This window comes from Chelonoidis abingdonii, chromosome 10 (genome assembly GCF_003597395.2).
Source record: "Chelonoidis abingdonii isolate Lonesome George chromosome 10, CheloAbing_2.0, whole genome shotgun sequence".
Lineage (NCBI taxonomy): Eukaryota > Metazoa > Chordata > Testudines > Testudinidae > Chelonoidis > Chelonoidis abingdonii.
In genome coordinates, this window is record NC_133778.1 from 75,146,994 (window position 1) to 75,172,855 (window position 25,862).

The window sequence follows — 25,862 nt, forward strand, 5'->3', positions numbered from 1 at the left end:
ATTGCAGAGGAATAGACTTCATAGGAGCTCTCCTAGACTCCACTCTCTGGCACAACCTCTGCTTCCCCTGCCGTCCAAGCGATAGTCTCTACATAGAGAGCCTACTCACTCACCTCCACGACTCGGTTTTAGGCCCGGTTTGTCTCAGCGCTGCTCGTCCACATGGCAGCCTGCACCTTTGTCACAAGAACGCCAAGCCCGCCTTCCCGCCCTCTGCAAATTTGGTTGGCCTCCGTTTATCGACCTCGGAGGGACAGCATGGACATCGTCGTCCATCTCCCACAGACCGTTTTGCTCCTCTCTCCGCTGGTGCAAGAACCCCTCCCTGGTATGTGCGGGCATGCCGTTCATCCCAGGCAACCATTCGCTTCCCTGACAACAGACGCATCCTCCCTGGGCTGGGGAGCTACATGGGGTCTCGCCAAACACAGGGTCTCTGGTCTGCTCAGAGCTCTCACTGCACATAAACGTCCGAGAGCTGCGAGCGGTCCGCCTCGCCTGTCAGACCTTCTCCCTCACTGCGCGAGAACGTTGCGTTTTATGTGCTCAGGACAACACCACCTATGGTTCTCACGATGCTCTATATAACAACAGGGAGGGACCGTTCTCTCCCTCTTTGTCAGAGGCTACACACTCTGGAATTTTGTATAGCCCACGCCGTGGATCTGGTGGCCTCCTTCCTCCAGGAGTCCAGAACGTATTCGGACCATCTCAGCAGGTCCTTCCTACCACGAGTGTCCTTCGTCGGGACATTACCCATTCTTTTCAGAAGGTGGGGTTTCCCCGGATCGACCGTCTTCACTCCCGCACCCAACCGAAAGTGCCCACGTTCTGCTCCTTCCGCAGTCTGCCCGCGGATCGATCTCGGACGCATTCCTTGTCTCTGGTCAACCACCTCCTATATGCTTCCCGCCATTCCCTTGGTGCACAACAGTCTGGTAAAGCTGCGCAGGGACAAGGCTCGGTGTAATTCTCATCCGCCCAGCTTGCCCTCGCCAGCACTGGTACACACACCGCTGCTGGACCTGTACATACCAGTCTGGTTCTCGCGGCTACATCAGGACTTATATAATCTCAAGGACCTACTGGCAGGCTTCTCCATCCGATCCTCTCAGTCCTCCAATCTGACTGGCGTGTTCTGTGGCTGGCTGAGTCTCTGCGGAGACTGCGCTGTTCTAAAATCCAGTGCAGCAGGTCTCTGGAAAAGCAGGAAGCCTGCAACCAGCGGCTACCTATCTGGCGAAATGGAGAGGTTCTTTGCTGTTCAATCGCAAGGCGTATCACCAACACTCCTCCCATCCAAGTGATATTGGATATCTATGGCACCTTAAACGCAGGGCCTCGCACTCTCGTCCTTGCGAGTCCACCTAAGCTGCCATGTTCTTCGGTCCATCCAGGAGACGGCCCTTGCTCCGTCTTCTCTCACCACTGTCTCTAGGTGCCTCAAGGGCTTGGAGCGCCTGTATCCCAGGTCCGCCGTCCCGCCCTCTCTGACCTCTCAATCTGTTCTCTCAAACTAAGGACCTCCTAGACCCTTGGCGACCTGCTTCTCCGTATCTATTGTGGAAGTGTGCGTTCCTGGTGCCATTACATTGGTCCAGGAGAGTCTCTGAGCTTCTGCTCTTGTCGCGGACCACCTTACACGATATTCCACAAGGACAAGTGCAGCTGCGTCCGAGCCCGCCTTCCTGGCCCAAAGTGGTCTCCCTTTCCATCTTAACCAGGACATATTCCTCCCAGTGTTTTATCCTAAACCTCACCGCATCCCGCAGGGAGCAGAGCCTACATTCACTTGATGTTCGCAGAGCGCTGCGTTCTACATTAACCACACAGACCTTTCCGAAGAACCTCCCATACTTTTTATTGCCGTTGCGGACAGGATGGAAAGGTCAACCTGTCTCATTCAAACTTATCTTCATCTGGGTGAGCCTCATTTAAAACGTGCTACGCTTTAGCTCACACCTCTCCAGGACGAGTGATGCACTTTCCACGAGAGCACAAGCTTCCTCGATTGCTTCCTAGCCCTGTGCCTATACAGACATATGTCGTGCAGCCACGTGGTCGTCCATGCACACGTTCTCTGCCCATTACGCCTTTGGTGCGCAGTCCAGGACCGATGCAGCTCTTGGCTTGGCTTTTTACATTCACAGTCTCCAACTCCGACCCACCGTCCTAGGTAAGGCTTGGATTCACTCTACTTGGAATGAATATGAGCAAGCACTCGAAGAAAGAAAAGACGGTTACTCACCTTTGTAACTGTGTTCTTCAAATGTGTTGCTCATATTCATTCCAACCACCCGCCCTCCTTCCCGCTGTCGGAGTAGCCGCAAGAAGGACTGAGGAGCGGCGGTCGGCAGGGGCATATATTACGGTGCCGCAAAGGCGCCACGCCAGGGGGCGCCTGCCGACCCCGCCGGGTGTTGCTAGGGGAAAATTCTTCCGACGAACGTGCACGCGGCGCGCGCACACCTACTTGGAATGAATATGAGCAACCCATCTCGAAGAACAACAGTTACAAAGGTGAGTAACCGTCTTTTCAAGTCAATGGTTTTGAAGAGCAGAAGTCCAAAGAATTCTTAGCTGGAATTTAAAGAAAATTAATAACCAAGGATGTTATGGACTGATCCCTTCCAATCTTTACAAAAGGAAATTTTGCAGATATTGAGTAAATGTTTTTTTTTCTAATGCAATCTAAGAAAAAGAATAAATGGACCAGTATATCAGCTCATGTAAACCAGTGTAGCTCTGAGGAAGTCAGTGGAGCATTGCTGGTTTACAACAACTGAGGATCTGGCCTATAGTTCCGTAGGTAAAATTGCTCCAGAAACACTTGTTAGAACAACAGTGCACTGTTCATTACATTTGTGTATGTACGTGCAGCAACACCTTTCAGCTGACATCTCAAAACACTTAGCAAACGTTAATGTCTCATAACTTCCCTGGAATCTAGCCAGGCATTTTCACACACACAAAGAAATTATAGGTAAAGCCTATGCAGCCTGCAGCAACTAGCATCCCAACCCAGGTTGACAGACTCAGGTTTACACTGCTCACATTCACCCCCTAAAAATAGCTATGTAGACGATGCTTTGAAGTTGCAACTTGGCCCAACAACCTTAGGGCTTGTCTACACTTGCAGCGCTGCACCAATACGCTGTGCCTCTGTAGCGCTCAGTGAAAACACTACCTTTGCCAATGGGACAGCTTCTTAATCCACCTCCCCAAGAAGCCATAGCTATGTCAATGGGAGAAGCCCTTCCATAGGCATATCGCTGTCTACACTGGGGAAATCCACACCCCTAAGCAACAGAGTTATATTGCCATAAATTGGTAGTGTAGACCAAGCATGAGTTCCGCCCTGAACCACAACATCCACACTGCGATTTTTAGGGCACTAGCTTGAGCCCCTCTGGCATAAGTCTGTCTGCCCGGGCTGGGAGGCTCACTCTGTTGTAGCATAGACATGCCCTCTAAGTTACCCTAATTATGGAGGTGCCATTAAACAGCCTTAATCAGCGCCATTGCTTGGTGTCACATTACTGATAGGAACTCTCAAACTTAGCTCCAGCTTCACGCAGGTTTTCACAGGGAATATAAATGAATTGTGTTGGAATTGGGAGATTCCTTGCAGGGTAAGGGTCTATTCAGTATCATAGAAGATTAGGGTTGGAATAGACCTCAGGAGGTCATCGAGTCCAACTCCCTGCTCAAAGCAGGACCAACACCAACTAAATCATCCCAGCCAGGGCTTTGTCAAGCCGGGCCTTAAAAACCTCTAAGGAAGGAGATTCCACCACCTCCCTAGGGAAGCCATTCCAGTGCTTTACCACCCTCCTAGTGAAATAGTTTTTCCTAATATCCAACCTAGACCTCATCCTCTGCAACTTGAGACCCTTGCTCCTTGTTCTGTCATCTGCCACCACTGAGAACAGCCTAATTCCATCCTTTTTGGAACCCCCACTTCACCTAGTTGAAGGCGGCTATCAAATCCCCCCTCACCTTCTCTTATGACGAAGGGCGGCAGAATCTGGTTGTGTATTATTGTATTTAAACAATCTTAAGCCCATGTACAGACCGAGATGTATGCACAAATCCCCCAGTGACGTGAATGGGATTTCTAACTTCATATCTAAGAAACTATGCCTCTTATATTCTTTACTTTCACCTTCTATTAAAACCCCTTCTGATCTTGTAGGCCCTTGGACTGGTGAAAAGACTTACCCAAAGGCATGAGTGAAAGTGGGAAAGCTGCTAACTCCTTGCTCCAAACTTTGTAGTGAGCTGGCCTCCCTGGATAGGCTGAGCACAGCAATGCCCACCAGTTAGCAGCCTGGAGCTTGTGTGCCCTGGATGGTTAGAAAAATACATTCCTTCTACTGAAGCTCCTTTCTGAAATGTTTCCGGGCCCGAGACTGAAAGAACTCCTGCTGAAATCAATGGGAGATCAGCACACAGTGACATGCACCCATGTGAAAAGGGCCAAAGTTATGCCTATGCCTTTTAAAGACTTTGCAAGGACTTCAGCAGTGTATAAGATGTGTGCTGCACAAGGGCAGATTTCACCCAGGGAGAACTTCTAAGAGGGGACTAGATTTGCAAGCTCTGAAACAAACTAGAAATAAAAGGGTGGAAAAAAACCCGTAGTGACAGCCAGTTCCCCTCCAGGTCATGTTCACATGCATCCATCTCCAAAGTGCAGCGATGCATGAAATATTTGGAGGTAATGCAAACAAAAGCCTTGGAATGGAGGGAGATAAGAGTTGCTTATGATGATTTTTAGAAGAGGAAAAAGCAAAATGAGGAGCCATTGCTCAGCAGATTGTGAGATTATATATGTTTATTATGGCCTCCTTTGAGATATTGTACTCCTGAAATGAACATAGTAAAATAACTATGGAAAAGGTTTTTTGGTTTTTTTAAACTCTATAGAACCAAAAACGTTCAGCATGTGTCAATTACTGACATGCAAGAAAGCCCCAAAGATTTTCAAAATTTTGTTTTGTCTTGTTACCTAATTACATGCTGAACTGCAACGGTTTGTTCTTCACTTGTCCAAAAAAATTAAAAGGATCCAGTCAGTGCGTTTTTCTCCCAGAGCTTTTAAAATCATATTCTTTATCCTTAATCTTTTATGGAAAGATTTAAGGTGATACGTTTCCTTTTTCACCTTGTGTACTTGTGGTTTTGCTATTGTTTGGCTTTTCACAAGTGCTGGGCAGCCACAACTGATGTTTTGTTACAAAAGAGCAGGGAAAGATTTGTTTGTCTTTGGGTTTGAAAAGAAATGCCATAGCTTTAGATAAATTAGAACCATTCTCATTTTCTTAAAAAAAAAAAAAGTACAACATATTGTCTGCTACATTGTCCATTACATTTCACTTTACTGTCTTCTTGAAGAGTAATAATAAAACCCACAAATATTACTGTAATGAAACAGCTCTAGGCCTGTATGTCCTCGGGTGGAAATGATCATTCATACAAAGGAGTATAATATAGATCAAATATTGTGCAAATGTTAAATGTGTGCCGTATGGAGAGCAAGATGCATTCCTTTAATATAGTTATTTGTTTGATCATTTCAGTTATATTTTTGCACAATGGAATTTGTAAGCTGGTGCGAAGGAAGTTTCCAACAAATTATTTGTCATGCTTTTCATTAAAGTTTGACCATTTTTATTTTAACTTCTTTATTATCAGTTTAACTTGTGTCACTGGTTTTATAAAAAGAAATGAATGTTGCGTATTGCGCAAAGCTGTTGAACCGTACCTAGTTATGGACACACGTTTTATAGGTGGAAATATGCTTTCCTTTTAAGGAAGCTTACAAGTCCGATACAAGTTGAATAAGGATGGCTTCTTCATTTTCACCATTGATTCTGGAAACCTTGCCAACCGGGAATTACACCATGTGAAGATCAACAGAGAAGGAAAAGAACTCCTCATTCAGGTATCAAACCTACCTGCCATGGTTTACTTTCAGGGTCTGATTCACTACCTGTGCCCAATATTAATTAGTACCTTACTCCACAAACAGTCCTGTTGATTTCAATGGACTTAGTAGGCTTCATGTCACTATTTGCGCAAATCCCTACTCGCTGGTGGGAGCAAAGGATTCACAATCTGGCACCACTGTGAGCAAGGCTGGCAGAACATAGCTCTTACCAGATTGCATTTTCAAATAATGTTGTTGATTATAATCTGAAATAAGGCATATGTTGAAGATCATTAGGCTCCTAGACTTTACAGCCAGAAGAGACTATCATGATCACAGAACCTGATACACTCAGGGTCATAACCTGTGGCTGAGTTACAGAAGTCGTCAAATCTTGTTCTAAAGACTTCAAGTTATAGAGCATCCACCATTTACTCTAGCTGAAAACAGCAAGTGACCCATGACCTACAACACAGAGGAATGCAGCTCCCCTCCAACCCCCCTCTCCCATTCCAGGGTCTCTACCATTCTGACCTGGGGGGAAATTCCTTCCCAATCCTAAATAAGGCTATCAGTTAGACCCTGAGCAAGTAGGCAAGACCCTGCACAAGACCTCAGACACTTGGGAAAGAATTCCGTGTAACAATTCAGAGCCTTCCCCATCTAGTGTTCCACCTCTGGCCATTGGAGATATTTGCTAATAGCCGGCACCGATGAGCCATATGCCATTGTCAGCAGTCTCATCATACCATCCCCTCCATAAACTTATCAAGTTCTGTGTATTGGCGAATTTGAACAAAAGAGCCATGGTGAGTGTAGGCATGTGGGAATCTCATTGATTTCGGGGGTATGTGTCCTAGAGTTGAATGTGATCCATAATTTGACTACATGAGGAGGAGGAAGGACTGATAGGGTTAGATTGTGTGACTATTCCCATTCACATAAATAGTCCCATTGACTTCAGCAGGACTAGCTATGTAAGTGCTTATCTCATCTACTGTGACCACCTTCCATCAGCTGATGAGAGCCCCAAAGTCCTACGCACCACTACTCTCCAAACACATCACTGTCCCTTTGAGAAGCCATGCTGAGTCCAGGACCCGGTAGGTGGCCTGTTAGGGCTAACGAGCACCTTTTGCTGTTCTGTTTTTCAAAGGAAGAGCAGGGAATGAACGCACAGCAGTGTCTGGTGCTCTCATACCCAGGGGAATTCCGGCAGCTTTTTGACAAGCTTCTGCCTATTTGCTAGGGCTGAGTGATATTTTCTGGCAGTCATTAATGAAAAAAGAGGGCAAAGCGCAGACAGGAAAGGAGGCGAGAGGTAAGGAAAAGGCAGTGAGAGAAAGCATCATACTTTGGTTTCACTTTATTGGCATAAAACTGTAGACAGGTATTGGCTACGTGAATGTAGCATATACAGCAGGTGGACTCGATTCTGATCTGTGTCTAAAGCAAGCTTCACACTACCAGTTGGGATTTATCCCACACGCTGATCTTATAATATTCCCTTATATTGCAGCTTTTTCCGTATATTGCTAATCCTTGCCAGTCAGTTTCCAGCCAGACTTCATTTGTTTGCCTGTCTGTGGCAATCAGAGATCAATAGGTGAGAATTCTCAGTGGGGGCATAAAAACATATCAGATATTTTATAGTTTCGTGCAGGAAATGTTTCTTTAGAAGCCGGCTGTGTGAATACTCTGACACACTTTTTGGCTTTTTCTGCAAAATTCAAGCACGTTCACATTGCAGTCAGCGGGAGGCAGGCGTTACCTGTATCCGGTATGGAACTTTTCTACAAGATACTTCAGGGGTCTCTGCATGCTGCAATAATCAACTGTTTTTATTGACCCGTTCCAGGTTGATCAAGTTCTCAAACTCAAGTACAACCTCTCGGAGATTGACTTCAAGGCCATCAAATCGCTCACCTTGGGCAAAGTCAGAGGTAGGCTATGCGAATGGCTTGCTGGTTTGTCGATTGTACTGTTAAGACTCTATAATTATCTGTGCAGTGTGGTAGGCTTTTTTTTAAAACCTGTAAGGATTAAATATAACAGAGCTGTTATTTACGTAGTAGCAGAAGCCCGGTGAAAAGCTTGTTGGTAGAAGCTTTGGCGATGTGAGTTGTTTGCCCTGATAGCAACGTTAACCTCTTTCCTCTTGTTGAGACGTCTAGAAAAGGATGATGGGAAGGCCCAGCCCCCCAGGGCAGCATAGAGGCCCTTCTGAAGCTCAGCATGCCCTGATTTACACCCCTGTGTGATGTGCAGCTCCACTATCTCATCTTAGGGGAGGGCAGAGATGTGCCCTCACCTCCTCCCCACCCTCTTTGGGGCTCATATGCCCCCCTCCACACTAGCTGAGTGCTGCATTAGAGAAGCAGTTCCTGGGCTCTCATACAGTGTAGGAGCTGCAAATCTGTCTTCTGTTTCCACAGGCCAGGTGAGCTGGGGTGGCCTTTTGATTCCCTCCCCTTTAACACTGCACACCCATCTCAGGGCCAGGAAGAATCTACCAGAAGCTTCAGATGAAGAACCCTTATTTTTCTGTTCTCCAGTGGGCCATTTTCTCATATAAGTTCCATTATTCGTTCCTGATAAGAACCTAATAGCCTCTTTATTATGACAAGAGAATGCTGTTGCTGGTCCCACAGCGAACCTGGACATCCAAATCAAGTCTGCCGTCCGGAGTGCCTACCGCTGAAGTCTCTTTTACCGTTGCCATTTAAAGGTTCACTAATGGCCCCCAAAGCCTATAGAATTGAAAGCCTTTTTGGCAGACATAGAAAATAGACATCCACTTATGAGCTATTAATTGTACATAACAACAACCGTGCACTCGGTATCATTCTTTGCCAGGCAGTATAAGTAAAGGGACTGATATTTTTATCTTGTTTATAGCCAAGGCTTGGCCTGTCTGTAGAGAAAAGCATCTAACAGCAACCCAAGCGCTGCAGAGCTGGTTTAGGTGCCTCAGAAGTTGGCACTCTTCCATCTGACTCAATGCTAAGCTAATACCCCAATTGTGCAAGGTCACATTGTGTTGCTGAAAGCATCTGTTTCCGCCAAATTGTAAAACCTCTCCGTGAGTGGTTCCTAAAGTTCCTAGTGTACTTGTTAGAAGAACAGAGGTTTCAGACAGCTTGTCGTGGACAAATCTCTCTTCTGTTTACCTCACTTGTCCTGTAACTTCAGGTAGATATGTAATTCTTCACTTCCTTTATTAAAGCTCTGTCGTGTTGTCTGAGCCAGAAACCTTCCTACCCAAATGGTGGGAGAAGTGTCTGCTGTACGTAGAACATGTAGAATTTGGGCTACCGAACCCCACTAGTTACAAGTGCCTTAGCCCTGGTTCTTCTTCTCAAATCCAGTTTTAAACTATATTTTCCTTAAGCAAACTTCTCCCCTCTATTTTGGTTGCATACGCTGGTGCCCTTCACTCCCTGTCCTACACTGTTGTATGGTGTATGTTGAGTGCTGTTAAAGAGGAGCCATGTTTCATCCCAGAAGTAGCCGCCTTTCATTCAGAAGGGTGGGAGCTCAGTTCTGCAGTCATCACATCTCACAACCCTTAAATAGGAGATTTATCTGAATACAAAATGTAGGATTGGGCGCAATCACTTTGGGACATCAGGTCCTGTATAAGTGATATTATTATTATTATTATTATTGGTCTAAATTTAAATAAATTAAATTAATGGAGATATACCTAGAACTGGAAGGAACCCCAAAGAGTCATCGAATCCAGCCCCCTACCTTCATTAGCAGGACCAAGTACTGATTTTGCCCCAGATCCTTAAGTGACCCCCCTCAAAGACCGAACTCACAATCCTGGGTTTAGCAGGCCAATGCTCAAACCACTGAGCTATTCCTCAAGTGTTCATTCATCTGTAATCCAATGGCAGATAAATACCACTGCTCCATAAGAATGGATTCAAATATGATTTTTTTTTCTTTTTCCTCCATTCAGCTGTCTTTGCTCAGTTATCCAAAGGTCAGATTTTCAAAACTGCTTAGCGCTCAGACCTGAGTCCAGGTTTTCACAAGTGCTCGGTTCCTGACTGAAATGGCCAGAAGTGTTCAGAACCCAGCACCTCCCATTAATTAAAAACAGTTAGAAGGCTAAGTGGAAGCAGAGCTCTTGTGGAAATCTGACCCTCTGTTTAGGTGCCAGAGTGAGAACAGATGGGTACTGTGCTCTTTTGAAAAACTCTCCCCTGACTTTCCACTTCTGCTTGCCCAGTCTCGACCTTCCCTTTCCCCACTTCCATTTCAACACTGTATGTCAAGCTCCCTGAGCCTTTGCTGCCTAACCAGATGTTTATGTCACCTCTTCTGCTTTCTGGGGGTTCAATTTTTTTCCTTTCCTTTCCAATTCGCTTAGAAATCAGATGAGAGCTTTTTTTTTCCTTTGAGAACCACATAAATACGCCTTTAGCTCTTGCAAGTAAATTTTATGAAATAAAAAATTTTGAAATTACATTGCAGCTTCTCCAGCTGCACTTTCTTTGTTCCAAAGCCACTTACACTTATTTATTTCTGCATCACTGTTGCCCCATTCCAGTAGTTGTCCTTCGCTTTGGAGTTGCGTTCCGGAGGTGAAATCCTGATCCGGTTTAAATGAAAGGGTTCTAGTCTGGTATCAAGAGACTGGGCTCAATTTTCTTTTCTACCACAGACTTCTTGTATGGGCCTTGGCAAGTCACTTAATCTCTATGTACCCTATCGGTAAAATGAGGATAATAGCATTTCGCTACCTCACAGGTGTTGTGAGGATAAATACGTTAAAGGTTATGGATACTACTTAACTGTATTTGCTTGTCTTGAACACTAAGTTTATATTTAAATCTGTCTCTGTCTGTCTGTCTATGGTTCCTAAATGTCCCCCAATGCCATAATATCTAAGTACCCTCACGGACATTTGTTGAATTTATCCTCACAGCATCCCTCTGAGATAGGGAAGTATGATCATGCCCATACTTCGTTGTCATTTTATAAACACAGAAGGACTTATCCAAAGCTCATTGATTCAGTGGAAATCCTTTCATTGATATCAATAGGTATTGGATTCAGGTCCCAAATGGCTTGTCCAGGGTCATGCAGAAAGTCGAGGCCCAGCATGGAACACAGATCTGAGCCCCCAATCCAGCACCTCCGCTACAAGACCATCCTTCCTTGTTGTCATCCCTCTGTGCTAGTCACTAGATCATACACCTTTGGCCTCTTGTACATCAATTGAACCTAAGCATATTTGCATACATGCAAGTCTTTCTATAAGAAGATGATATCACACAGTCCAACATCTCAGATTTGTTTGTCTGAGTTTTCTCTGACTTTACGACTTCACATGTGGTTCTGCTGTGTCTGACCATATTTTCTTTTCAGCCATGAAATCTCTTATGTATACAACACAATTAAAACAATGACTTGTAAAAGTGGCCATTAGCTCAGTGCTTGCAGTGATCTAACTTTGTGTTTCCAACTTAACTCAAATCTGTTTGTCTCCAGGGACCCCAAGGTGTGACCCTCTTTGAAATGCTTTTGGATGGTGGTTTATTTTTTAACATATTGGTGAAATTTCTTCATTCATGCTTCTACAAGCCTAGCTCTTGCTCTTAGATCTGCTGTAAATCTATCTGAGCTGCAGAGAAGTGTGCCTGACTTCCTACATAGTTACTTCTATGCCCCGCTCCCCATCACCTTACGAGTAGCATAGTAGTATCAGAGTTAGGGTGGGGAACTTGGATTGTGGGTTAAGGACGTTCTGAAGATGAATAGTTAAAGGTTTCTCCAGCATGTATTTGTGGTGACCTGTCTTAACTTGTGGTTTCTCCACTTGTGCATATTCCAACCATCTGATTCATGATGGTAAAACCTGTATAATCCACCACACCTTTGTGGAGTCACTTATTTCTTTAAGTGCCAGATCGAAAACCCATTGAAGTCCATAAGAGTCTTTCCAGTGACTTCAGTGGGCTTTGAATCAGGCCATAAATGTAATGTAAATTGGAGGTTTATTTCAAAAACAATTGTGCTCGCAGTGTGAAACGGTTATTATTTATATACACCTGTAAATAAACAGATTGGTTTATAGAATATTTACAGTAAAATGATAGAGTTCCTGCCCTGAAGAGATCACAAACTAATTCAGATTAGTCTATTATTAGACAGGGGCATACGCCAGCTGCAGGTTTATTTCAGAAGGTACACCAGTGTGGAGACGGGTGTAGGAAGGCTTCACTAAACAAGTGCCTCCTTAAGGAGAGGTGCAAATGAAGAAGAGGGATGAAGTATAATTGTTCTTGGGTGGTCACCTTTTTAGTAGCCAAAAAGGCAATAGGTTTCTCAATGAATTAAAAGCTCCTGTCACTGAATATTCTAGCACAGCTTTCAAAGAATGAACACAGAACAACCGCAACCCCATCAGTTCCACATCTCAACAACCCCACCCTGACCTTTCTTCTGTTCTTTATTAGCTGTTATATTCTTGCCCCTTCAAAACCTCTCCCTCCTGTTCCCTACCCATCCTGTCTTTTCCTACCTCCTCAGAAGCACCAGAGCAGTCAGGAATAAAAAAAATATATCTCTGAGGTGCATTTCAGACCTGAAACTGCTTTTGCTGCAAGGAGCTTAATAAAGCAACTTTGAAGATGGAGTTGGGGATCCAGGATAAAAGAGGAAGTAGGTTGAGGGCAAGATGGCAGCGGCTAAAGATGAAATGGGAGGATAAGCTGAGCTGCTGGAACTTCTGCTGCTGTTCCCACATCAGACAGCAGTAATGCCATCCTGCCTGTTCCAGAGTGACACAGAGGTCGCTTAGCCATCACTTCCAGAAATACAATTTAACTGGTGTTTTGTCTTAATCCTGAGAGAAAAATCTGTCCTCTGTTTCCCTAAAGATAATGCTCTCCAAAAGAAAGCTCTGTTCTCTGTCCCAGTCCTGTCTCCCCCTTAGCTTCCCTCCAGAAGCTTTATTTTTAGGCTGACTGATTGTTATTTGAATTGATTGCAGCTGTCTGCTCTTGAAAGAAGCCTGTTTTCCATTGTAAGCCCTCTATACCTCTCCATTTTATTGCATCAATTGCCTCTTGTCTCATTACAATGAACCGTATTATGAGCCCTGTTGAAATCAAACAGGGGTGGCTGTGTTGGGGCACATTAAAATGAAGATGTCACAAATGGGTTTTGACATCTAACAAATGTCACATTACAACCTGAAATGATGCCTGTTTTTAGCTGATGGATATCTTTAAGAATATGAATATATATATATATAAGATGCTTGGGTCAAATTAGCTTGGCTGAGCTTACTGCGCTCTCTGTGTGAAATGCTGCATAAGTTGGGACCAAAGGGCCAGCTCATAGTTTCCGTCCTTTGTGCCTCTTGGAAAGTCTGGTGGCAGTGGTGCCTTTGGGTAGGTCTACACTGCAGTAAAAGACCCACAGCTGGTCCGTGTTAGCTGACTTGAACCTGAGCCAGCTGACACAGGCCAGCCATGGCTGTTTTACTGCAGTGTAGACGTGCCCTTTAAGTCACAGAAGTTGCTTCTATCACACTCTGGAGCCAGAAACTGCTCTAAACTGTACTGAGGTGCCCATGGTCCTGTCTCAAGATGCCTGTATGGCAGCCCCACTACACCTTGTATTCTGGTCTTGCCCCTTACATTAAGAAGGTCCAGAGTGCAGTGGACTAGAAACAGCCAGCAATGGCTCTGTGCCCCCCCAAGAGTAGCTGTAAGTAGAAGAAATCCTTCCATGGTTTTAATTGCTGACTTTGAGGCAGATTTACCATGAGTGCAGGGGTACTCCAAGTTGCCTTTATGCAGGCTTGGATCTAGCCCAAGATGTGCATTATGTTTCTCCCAGGTCAAACCCAATATCAGCAAAGCTTCTCGGTTTTGTGGCAGGACATGGCAGCCTATTTACGTGCATAACCATAGAGTGCCTGGCGCCTAGCTGCACATCTTCATAATGGATGCAGGACTGAGACCACTTCTGCGTCATTAAATCAAAGTCAGCCCATTTGTTCGTGGCCAAGCGTAACCTTGCCAAGATTGTTCAGCCGCCACAGTGAAACGAGGTGATGTTCTTGGTTTAACTCTCACAAGACCACCTTTCTATTGATTGGGCTGAGAAAAGAGGCCAAGCATTGCATCAGCATGGAGATGAAATGATCCTTTCAGCCCCCAGCTGTGGTCCTTCCAGTGCAGGGTTAGGACCCACTGAGGGAGAACTTAAACTAGTGGTATACCTGCTTCCGTTGAACTCAGTGACAAAACTCTCTCTGGTGAAGTGCATGATAGGACACTCACGGACTGCAATGGGAGAAAAAGCAGGCCCAAAGAGAGTGGACTTTAATCTTCAGTGCTGTCAAGTTGACTCTTGTCACAAGCGTGAAATTGACTTTTAAAAGTAGCTGAGGAGGAATAAAAAGGACACTGAAAAGTGTTCATGCTTTCTCTTTGTCTCATCTTCAGAAGCCCCTTTGATCCAATGTCTCCAACACACTAATAGCATTAATTACGTGACTGGAAAAAAAATACATACTTTCAAAGGCAAATTTTTCAAGTCCTCCTTGATTGTCTTGGTCTTTTGAACATAGTTATTTTCTGCCTGTTTAAAAAAAGAAATCAGCCCCTTTGCTTCTGAAGAGCATTTTGTAATTGCAGACTTACTTCCAGCAGAGCACTGAGGACCCACTCCTGCATTTTGGAGTACCTCTGTTGGGAAACAAGCACAGCAAGATGTGATGTTCTCCCTGGCTGGTGTACTCCAGTGCAGAATCTCATTGCCAGTGACTCTGCTGCTTACTTGTAGCTAGTGTGTGACAGTGCCAGGTGAAGGTGTGATTTGTTGTTACTATTAATTTGTATTATCGTAGCTTCCAGAGCTGCAGTTAGGATGAGGGGACTCGTTCTATTAAGAGCTGCAAAGCCCAAACATAGCAGACAGTTCCTGCGCCGAAGACCTTGCAATTTGGTTTCTTAAATTATTTAGCCTTTGTTAAAATCAAGAAAAATGAGCCACCACAACATTCTTAGCTTTATCATAGTAAATCACAAAATACCTTCAAAACTATTATCCTAGATGGAAATTTCTGGGTGATTTGTCATACATCATAGGCACGTCCATTATGATACATTCATCTGTATGACATTATTTATGTAAATACTTCATACAAGGCACAGCCAACCTGTGGAACTCGTTGCCATGGGATGTTGTGAAGGCCAATCGTATCACTGCGTTCAAAAAAGAACTAGATAAATTAATGGAGAGTAGACCTATCAATGGCTATTAGCCAAGATGATCAGTGACACAAACCTATGCTCCAGGTGTCCCTAAATCTCCAATTACTGGAAGCTTGGACTTGACAACAGGGGATGGATCATTCAAAATTGCTCGCTTCTGTTCATTCCTTCTGAAGCAGCTGGCACTAATGTCTGTCAGAGGCAAGATACTGGGACAGATGGACCATTGTCCATGATCCATGTAGCCCACAGACCATGGTCATTCTTATGACCCACACCAAATTTTGGGCAACAACCAAGAGAGAGACAAGTTTTTAGTTTAGATTTGTAAGTAATAATTAAATTGGCCACAGAACTCTCTTGTAGGAAAGAAGATAATTCTGCCAAATGTATGAAAATGATTCAGGTGTAGCTTATAGCTGTATTTTCTCAGTATATTATATCCTCCGATCATACGAGGTTAACAGGATTGGGCATAGTGAATGGTTGTCTAGCAGTCCACCAAAGAAAACTCTGGGTGCTGTGACAAATGCTACTTGTGACTTAGGTGTTAGCTATCCCTCTGAGTCAGAGAGGAACTAACGTTCCAGTTTATGGTGATAGATCATGACACTCCTGGAGATGTGTGTAAAACTGAGGCCCTGAAGACTTGTGGTCATTAAACGTCCTGTGATACTTTCTTGCAAAAATAAAGGTCACTAACCTCAGTGTCCCAGTGATATACTAATTTGGATAATTATATAATATCTGCCAAAAATCCTCCATGTAATTTCACTAAGATGTTCACTTTGTCTTCCTGCTCTTTAGTTTGCTTATGGATTGCTAAGCAGCTCAACTGTTCCACCCTAGAGCTGGCTGCCTTTCTCATTTATCCATCACTGCATTGGGCTGCACGTTGTTTTACATGTTAAAGGCTTTACTTCAAATAGCAGAGATGGATGAAGCAACAGCATTATGTAATATTTATAGTGGAGAGTGCATATGAACAGCAGAGAAGACATCTTGAAGTCATCATAAGAATCTTAAAAAATCAATAACTAAATCTAAACCTAAACCTCAATTTCAAAGGAGTCAGTGTAAACTCATGAGGACCAGAATAACAAGCGAACAAGAACAATGCAAGATTAAGTGAGCTGTGAAATCCAGCATAGTTTGCAAGGAGTGGGCACAGCAGTCCAGAAAGAAGGCAATTGCATTAGTCCATAATTGTCCATACATGCATCCTACGAAGTGGGTATTTACCCATGAAAGCTCATGCTCCAATACATTGGTTAGTCTATAATGTGCCACAGAACTCTTTGCCGCTTTTACAGATCCAGACTAACATGGCTACCCCTCTGAGGGTATGTCTACACTACCCGCCAGATCACCGGGTAGCAATCCGTTTATCGGGGATTGATATATCGCGTCTCATCTAGATGCAATATATTGATCCCCAAATGCACTCCTGTCGACTCCAGAGCTCCCCCAGGGCAAGTGACCATAGCGTAATCAACAGGGGAAGTCGTGGCCGTCGATCCCAAACCGTGAGGATGGGAGGTACGTCAAAATAAGATACTTCGACTTCAGCTACGCTATTGCTGTAGCTGAAGTTGCGTATCTTACATCGACCCTGCCCCCTAGTGTAGACCAGGCCTGAGTCTAGTGACACCGTCTGCAGACTTAGGTGCTATTGCAAGTTTGCTTCCAGCCCAGAAGCCTGGAGTGACATCTGACACCAACACTTGGGGTGGCTAAGGAACAGCAACACTTATGAAAATTATGCCTGAATTTCTGTATAGGAACACATCAAACCTAAGTGTTTCTTTTGTAAAGACATCTCAGAAGTGTCAGACAAAGATCAGCAATCATAAGTGCCAAAGGATAACATAGAAGTCAGTGTGGGCCTGTAGTTTAAGCTGTTTAACTACTCTGCAACCCAAATAATTTCCCTCACCATCCCCCCAAACCCACTACATTAAAAGAGTTATTACTTATTTCAGCAGCAAAGAGTCCTGTGGCACCTTATAGACTAACAGACGTTTTGGAGCATGAGCTTTCGTGGGTGAATACCCATGAAAGCTCATGCTCCAAAACGTCTGTTAGTCTATAAGGTGCCACAGGATTCTCTGCTGCTTTTACAGATCCAGACTAACACGGCTACCCCTCTGATACTTGATTATTTATTTATTTAGCAAAGTCACACACTCAAAAGTTAAAAATACTGCCAGACTTATTGTTGCCTACGCAACCTTCATTCTGCTCTCTTGTGTGTCCATCCTGTGTGTTGCATGAGGCGGGGTCACATAGGAACAAAAGTATGTGGTCGTAGAATTAGACTTTACCATACTGCATTGACATAAGGATCTATCACTTTGGTGTACAAAGTCCATCTGTAAATCCATGGGTAATACCAAATTGCATTAACTGCAAGCAGTTGGGTAACTCAACTTGCCTAAGTGCTCTGCACAATGATAATACCCAGGAGCCAAAGAAGTAACTAGTATGCGAAACTGGCTTCTTGGACTTGCCTCCATCCACATTCAACACCCCAACCAGGGCATAAAATAGTAGGATACGTGAGCAGGATCAACAATTTTCTACTCACCGGTCCACGACTAGCCCTTGAAGAGTTTACTGGTCCAAATCCTTGCAGGCACTGATATATCATATTTTAATATCAAGTCACTCTGCTTACCACATTGTTGTTGGTATTTAGGGATTTTTTTCCTTTCAAAGCTTGTAACCAAAGCTTTGTGGGCCTCATCCAGCTCCCATCAACTTCACTGGGTATTGGATCAGACCCTATATGATCCAGAAGATCTTGAAATGTGAACTGTCAACTGTTGGGGGAGGGGAATTAATCTCTAAGTCTGACAGTTTTATGAGATCAACTAATAAAATTATGTAATGTAGACTGAGAAAAATATGTCTGATGGTAATCAAAATGATCTGTTTTTAAAGGCCATGGTCTTACAATGTGAAAGGGTAGAAACAGACGAGGAAGCTGGGAGTCCCAGTTTTGCAGTGCTATAAACTAGACTTCTGTAACATTACCAGTAGACAAGATTTCACACCATGAATGACCTCTGATCTTGCATTCAATTAGGCTGTTTTTTTTTCCTTATATTGGCACAAGATGTACATAGCGTGTCACAGACCTCTTAACAGTATGAATTTCAGTTCCTAGAAAGTAAATAAATGGGGCTCATTGAGAAAGAGAAAATAGCTTACCCATCCTTCACTGTCTTTCTTAAGCATCAGGCATTGCTGCATTCAGAACTGTAAAACTTATGCCTTTGAATTGTCTTCCCCCAATAGGGCCTAAATGTATATATACCCCCTACCTCCCACCGCTAACTCCACCTACACAAATGAAGCTATTTCTCCTACAGACTGGGAAAAAAGATAGTGATTGTTATTTCTGTTGTAAATACTTGGGAGTCTCATACCATGTTGACAGGGGCGTATAAGTAGGTAGATATTTAGGTCTGGTGGACTGTGGAATACTCTCCCCAGGTTAGCTTAAGAAGCCCAAGCACATGAGACATTCAACGTTAGACTATATGAAGTACTGGATAACGAGCATCACTGAACAATCCTGTACTGTCAGCAGTGGACAGAGCAGATGATCTGCTAGGGCTTGTCCATCTCTGACAGATTCTGTGAAACTGAACACATTGAAAAATGAATCTTACCTCAGGCCTGAAGATAATTAGGGTTACTATTTAACGGCTTGATTGTCAGAGGTGGGATCAGAGAGGAATTTTCACCCAGGTCAGATTGGCAGTGATGATGGGATTTTTTAAGGTTTTTTTTGCCTTCCTCTGCATCATGTGGATGCTGGTCACTTGCCAGGCTCATCTGGGTATATCTCACTTAATTAATTTCCTGACATTGAAGGGACCACGGGCATTGGTGCATCTCGGTCCCTCCTATTCTCTGCCTGTGACACATAATAGTTTAGTCTCCTGTGGACTGTAATACCATGGTCTAAGTTCAGTTGTTGGATTTAGCATGTTGGTGGCATGCAGGAGATCAGACTAGATGGTCTGGTAGTCCCCTATGGCCTTACATTCTATGATTTATGATTGTTTATGGTAGCACCAATATGTGTTGGTTATTTCCAGACAAACAACAGGAACCTGGTTAGGGGAAGGAGAACAACAGAGGCTATTTATTTACAAGCCAACTCCATTCACTATAAGTAGCATGGTAGATGTGCATCTTTAAACAGGATTTAAATGTGGATATCATCTCAGACCTAAGGGTCCAGTGGAAGAAGGAGGTAATTGGGTGAGAAGCCGGTAAATGAGTGAATAAGGTCAGGTAAACTGGCAAAGAGTTTTTTAATCAACACGCAAAAAGAAACATTGAAAACACATTTTTGATTGTGTTGTGTGTTGCAGATAGTCTGGGGCTAGATTCTGAGGTCTTGAAGGCGAACTCACATGGCTTTACTGGATGTCTGTCCTCTGTCCAGTACAATCACATAGCTCCACTGAAGGCCGCCTTACGACATCCCAGCATAGCCCCCGTGACTGTCAAAGGCTCCTTGACTGAATCGAGTTGTGGATACATAGCAGAGACTGATGTGAACACCATCACCACAGTGTATTCCTCATCAGGTATGTTGTAGCTTGAAACGAATGCTTCCATGAAACCAGCCTTTTAGAGCTCAGCCTGGGTTTTGCTCCCCACCCCTTCCTGCTGTCACGGTAAGTGTGACACTAGAAGCAAGATGGCTTGGAAGCCATCAACACACAAGTGATCGGCGTGTACAGATAAAGCCTATTCAGATTAGCACCTGGTAAAAGGCTATATCCTGATAATAATTGAAGACTGATCCTAAACGACTGATTAAGATCCTATATTGCCTGTGTGATACAGCGTGGCCAGAGGGCAGCAGGAGAGGGTTAGAAGGGAGCCTTATTCCCTGTAAGGGGAAGAAAGTTTGCTATAGATTAACTAGAGCACCTGACGCCAATTAGAGCATCTATAGTCAGATTCCACCACCTCCCTAGGTAACCCATTCCAGTGCTTCACCACTGGAATGGGTTTCCTAATATCCAACCTGGACCTCCCCCACTGCAACTTGAGAACATTGCTCCTTGTTTTGTCAATGCATGAGTGTTACTCTGTGTGTCTTTCTCTGAATACGTGTATCATTCGGTTTATTTAAAGTGAAGGCACATAACTTGAATGTTCCTAGCTGATGATCCTAAGCAGTTCATTTTCCTCTGCAATCATGAAATTGCCCTCTGGGACTCTTAAGTGGTTTGCGTATGTGTATTAGTTATGCCAGGGGGAAAAAGAACGCCGAGAGCAGCTGGTAATACTGTCACCACAGGCAGGGACACACAAGTCGCTGTTTTAGTCGCTAGTGGATGTGGTAGAGACCTTAATAACCAGAAAGGAGTGAAAAATGGACGTTTTTTTTGTTGTTTTTTTTAATCCTTTGAACTATGAATTTACTTTTTCTTCTTTGCTTGATAACTCTTAAAGCTTCCTATGTTTTCTATCCTTATGCCATTTATTTCCTTGACATTTGGACTTGCAGCGGATCCCCCTTTCTTTCAGCCTCTACCCATGGTATTCAGCAGAAAACAAATGAGCTATTAGCATTTTGCATAGGGAGAAATAATTAGGCTTGCTCTCTGTGTGGGGAATGGATTCCAGTTGATATGTGCTTTGTTTTTTAACTGAAGAAACATGGCTTGTTAATGGTGAATGGTTTAGGATTGCTGTGTGTGTTCAGGCACGCATGCATTCTCACGTGTGTTTACACACAAATCCTGTCCACTCTGTGGGTCAAATTTTGTTCTCACTTATCTCAGGCCAACCTATAAAGTCAAGAAGGGGACATTTTAGGATAAAGCTTAAGTTTCAAAGAGTGAGTTGAAACTCTGATTTCAGATACAATGGGGCAGGATTTAGACTTTCATTTTTAAATCTTGCAATTAACTAGATGTAAGGCAGTGTTAAGGTTAAATAAGCACTCAGATATCAGCTAATGCAGAGTTGTGGTGAAAGCTCAGTGTTATCTCTGTATATTTATGCTTTAAAATATGGTCACTCTTTTATTGTGATAACTGATACCTAAGTGGACTTGTTTTGTAGATCTCATTGAGACTTAAATCAAGTCAGTTTTGAAAACTGTATGTTCTATACTGTAAGTAATGATTATATAAGTAATTCCATTTTGTATTCTATTCTACTTTATATTAATTTACATATAATTTATTTTGATATATAGAGAGACTGACCATATTTTAAGGAGTAATCACAGGAGGGCAGAGTTAAGGATTAATCTTCAGCTTTACTGTGCATTTCTCAGTTTTAGTTCTTCATTTGTCAACTCTGCATGTCTGAGAACAAAAAAACAAACTTCAAAGACTCCTATACTTGTGTGTGCCAATTTTCTAAACCATTGATAGAGCAAAGATACCTGCCTGAAAAGCCTGCTGTGAATATGTGAAAAAGCTTTCAGTTCTCATAACTTGAGAGCTATTAAAGCACTTTCCTTCAAACTTGGAATGTTTGTTAGATCTTCAGGCAAGTTTCTTAGCAAGCTACTTTTGAACAAAATCAAAAGTTGATTTATCCATGCACAAAATTTCTGATTGGAACATCTGAGGGGAAAAGTGACTTCCCATGATGATGATATTTTGTAATGTTCCATAAATCAGTCTCTCTTATGTGGTAGCACATATACTAGTTGCTACCCCAACTCCACATTGATGGCACCCTAATGTTTTGCTCTACCAGAAAGTTGACAGTATATTAAAATATTGCAAATATCACAGTCTATTAAAATGGTTTTTTTCCTGAAAGTATGTATTCATGGTCATCACTATATTTTAAGCGCTAGATCCTCAGCTGCCAGTTTATGCCAGTGGAGGATCTGGACCTTGTGTATTTAAATTATATATCCCAAATACTTTCATAAGTCAGATACTGTACAAAAACATTTTGCTTGTGGAAGTCATGTGAGACATTTCATATCCCTATTTCACTGAGGTGCCCTTTGGTGCAAATCTTCATGCGTTATCTCAAGGGTCATATCTAAAAGGGAAAGTGTGCTATTAAAATCTCATATGAAATAATGCTTTTTTTTCCTCCTTGGCTGCAGAATTTACCATGCTCCCATAGGGGAAGATTCTGCTGTCATTTGCCATCTGCTTCTCTGCAACAAACACCTCGTCTTGTAGCTTGACTTTATTTCTTGGGTGAAACATAATTCACAGAACCTTTAAGGTCTGTTGACCTGCATTCTGATTAAATCACAGAAAGAAGCTCAAAGTTACCTTTAAATCCCCAACACTTGTTTTGGATTTTTTAAAAGTCCTTTAGCTTCAAGTAATTTTTGGTCAAAGACTAAAGACTCTTTAATAGCACGTATGGCCAACATTTTACACAGTGGACATATGGATCAAAAGTCTCGCCTGCCCCTTATTCGTTTTATGCAATCTCAGAAGGTGACTTGTGACGCCAGTCAGAATTCTCTGTCCAAGCATAGGGAGTTATGACAATTTACACCAGCTATGGATCTGCTTGATGATGTGCAAAATTAGCTATATAGTCAACTCGTGTATAAACCAAGCTTTTCTGGTCTAAAATCAGTTGGCGTTTCATAAGGTCTGCTTGTACCTGAGCAGCTACGTCTCCAGGTACCCAATCTCCCTGCAGTGCAAAAAGAGAACTTGCAAAAGAGCTGCAGTGGGTTCCACTTGAGGAGCCCATATCCCAAATGGGTGACTCATGCAATCTTGGCTGGTGAGCATTTATTTATATCATCAGTCTCGTTGATTTCAAAATCTCTTCTGCGACTGCATCTGCTCTGAACATCAGCGATCTGCAGAAGTGAAAACCCTGCTCTATTTACTGTTAGTTTGTAGGCATCTGTTTACAGGAAGGGAAATGCTTTCATCTTTAAAACTGACAAGAGAAATATTTCTCAAACCTCAGAATGTCTTGGGCCAGATTCTCTATGGTCTACGGTTTGAGAAGCCATTTATATCGGTGAAATTGGGTGTAAATGGTATCCTTTAGCAGTCGCTTTGCACTAGTGTAAATGACTGCCCGAGGTGCCAGGCAAAGGAGAATGAGGCTCTTTCTAAAGAGTGCAAAGCAAAGCTGGGTAAAGATGAAAATTCAGCTTCATCCAACGCACAAATAAGCTCATTTGTCTGAAGGAAAAAATCTCACTTAACGAAGTACTGAGAGTCTGCTGAGTCAGCAGCTAAAGCAAGAATGCTCAATAACAGTGAGGCATTGCAGCATTTTGCATCTCTTTCTCAGGCCTCCGCATCTTGCCTTTGAAAGGAGCAGCCTGGCAATGCCATACAATCTATTCCCGAGACCATCAGAACTAGCTCCCAAGTACAGGCCTATGTATGATAACCTGGAGGCTTGTAAAAGGGGAGAACAGCAGCTCTGCATTCCTGCAGACAGACACCAAAGAGAGGAAAGGGTGAGCTAAGATGAAAGCCCTCGTATGAGGCTACAGACAGGCTAGATGGTTCAGACACAGAGCCAGAGCTAGATCTGGGACACGCGGGGACAGCTGGTGTAATTTATCATCGTTTCATTGGCTTTCAGTGAGGGTTTGACCCATACTCTGGATCTGGATATGAAGCTCCCAAAGGTGTTTGATTCCCATTTTGGTTTGGTGGAGATATGGAAAAGCTGGTTCTGGGAACTCCCCCAATTTAGAGGGTGTTTGGATACAGAAGTTTGGAACTCTGATCTCTTTAGTACCCTCTAGATGCTCCAGTCTCCTCAATGAAGAGCAATGCTCGCTGTGCAGTGCAGCAGAAATCGTTTGGCAGATCCTATGTGCCAAAATCAGGAAGTCTTCCTTCTCAAGGCTGAAAGCAGCCACAGAGGGGACATGGGTGCAAATTAAGAATGGGAATGGATGTGGTAACACAAACCAGAAGGACCTGTAGCAGCTGAAGGGGGAAGATCAGAACATGTCCAATTTAAATGCACCCCACTGACAGCTTCTGCCTTTGGAACATGTGATATCACCATTGTTCTGCACTAAAGAGGGAGTTCCCTTCCAACTGAGCACCCCCCCTGCCTTCCAGACACTGTTTCTCTCCCTCAGATTGAACCTTACCCATATATCCTATATTAGCCTCCTCCCTTTCCAGATGCTTCTTAGGGCTGGTCTAGACTACAGGGGAAAATTGATCTTAGATACGCAACTTCAACTGCGTGAATAACGTAGCTGAAGTCGAATATCTAAGATCGGATTACTCACCCATTCTCACCGTGCGGGATCGATGTCCGCGGCTCCCCCTGTCGATTCCGCAACTCCATTGGGGTTGGTGGAGTTCCAGAATCGATATAAGCGTGCTCGGGGATTGATATATCACGTCTAGATGAGACGCGATATATCAATCCCTGAGCAATCGATTGTAACCCGCCGATACGGCGGGTAGTGTAGACGTAGCCTTAGTCTTGTGTCTTTGGGATTGTAATATTGTTCACTCTGACAGAGGCTCCCCAGAAGGCTACCTGAGTCAAATGTCTCCCTACCTTTGTGAGCAGGTGCACTGTGGTAGGATTATAGGGTATTAGTTTTACTCATTTACATTCATGGTTTGCACGGCTTTGTCTCTGAAGGTGCCTAAGAGTGTTGTCCTGTGATTACCTGTTTTTAAGACGGCTCTTCTTGGCTCCAATTCTCTAATCCCCAAACCACATATTTTGAGGGCAGACCAGGGTAGGTAACTTCATTCCAAGTGCTGAAGCAAACTCAGCACGTTGCCTATAGACAATGAGCTGTTTTGTATTTAATCAACTGCAGATCCCTCTGGGAAGTCGGATGAGCGGGAGCCCCTCACCAATGCAATCAGAAGTGATTCAGCTGTTATTGGAGGTAACTGTTTTCTTTTTTTTCTTTTCAATGATGCAATCAGAAAATGCCCCCCCCCCCCCGAAGACAAGTACATAGGGTATTTCCAACAAAATGCTTAGCAGCACCTTACCCTCATTTTCTGCTCTACTCTAACACAGGGCTTTACAAGGCTGCTGCTGCTGCATTTATTATTAATATTCACTATATTATGGCAACATCTCAGTGTTCCAATCAGGACCAGGGACTATTATCCTGCATGCTCCCTAAATAAATAGAGAGATGCAGTCCATATTCTGAAGATCTTAAGTCTTTTCATAATACAAAATAGCATCTGTTTTTCTGAGACATGGCTCAGTTGTGAGTGCTGCACGCAAATATACACCTCTGACTGGTCATGTAATGTTGCATTCATATCTCATCTACCTTCTAAGTTCTCTAAAAGCTCAGTGTGGTGTGTAATGGAATTCCTCAGACCACATGGAAACCCTCTTACAAGCCAAAGCATTGGTTGATTCACAACTAGTCCTCACACCATCATGTATTGTTTTCCACATTCCATTAACAATCAGCATTTATCCCAAGGGTCTATTGCTTGGCAGTGAGTTGCTTTTCATGATCCCGGTACTCTATGGGCCAAATTCCCACCAGGTTTACCCAGATGTAAGTTAAGAGCAAGCCCCCAGTGAATGAAGTTGGCCAGAAAGGGAAGATGTGGAGACACAAGGGAACAGAATTTTCAAAACACTCAGCACTGGCCTAACTTTGCTCTCATTGAAGTCAATGATTGGCTTCAGGCAAGCAGAATTAGACCAATGTTGAGCGTTTTTGAGAATCTCAC

General features: G+C 43.5%; 1 protein-coding gene across 1 annotated transcript in view; it reads left to right on the forward strand.

Annotated features, from left to right (window-relative positions):
* CNTNAP5 (contactin associated protein family member 5) overlaps positions 1-25,862 on the forward strand; it is a 451,740-nt gene that overhangs the window by 420,949 nt on the left and 4,929 nt on the right. Inside the window, exons 20-23 of the mRNA XM_075070316.1 lie at positions 5,817-5,947; positions 7,791-7,875; positions 19,566-19,784; positions 24,974-25,045. Of these exons, the coding sequence (XP_074926417.1) occupies positions 5,817-5,947; positions 7,791-7,875; positions 19,566-19,784; positions 24,974-25,045 (507 nt within the window). The remainder of the gene's footprint in view (positions 1-5,816; positions 5,948-7,790; positions 7,876-19,565; positions 19,785-24,973; positions 25,046-25,862) is intronic.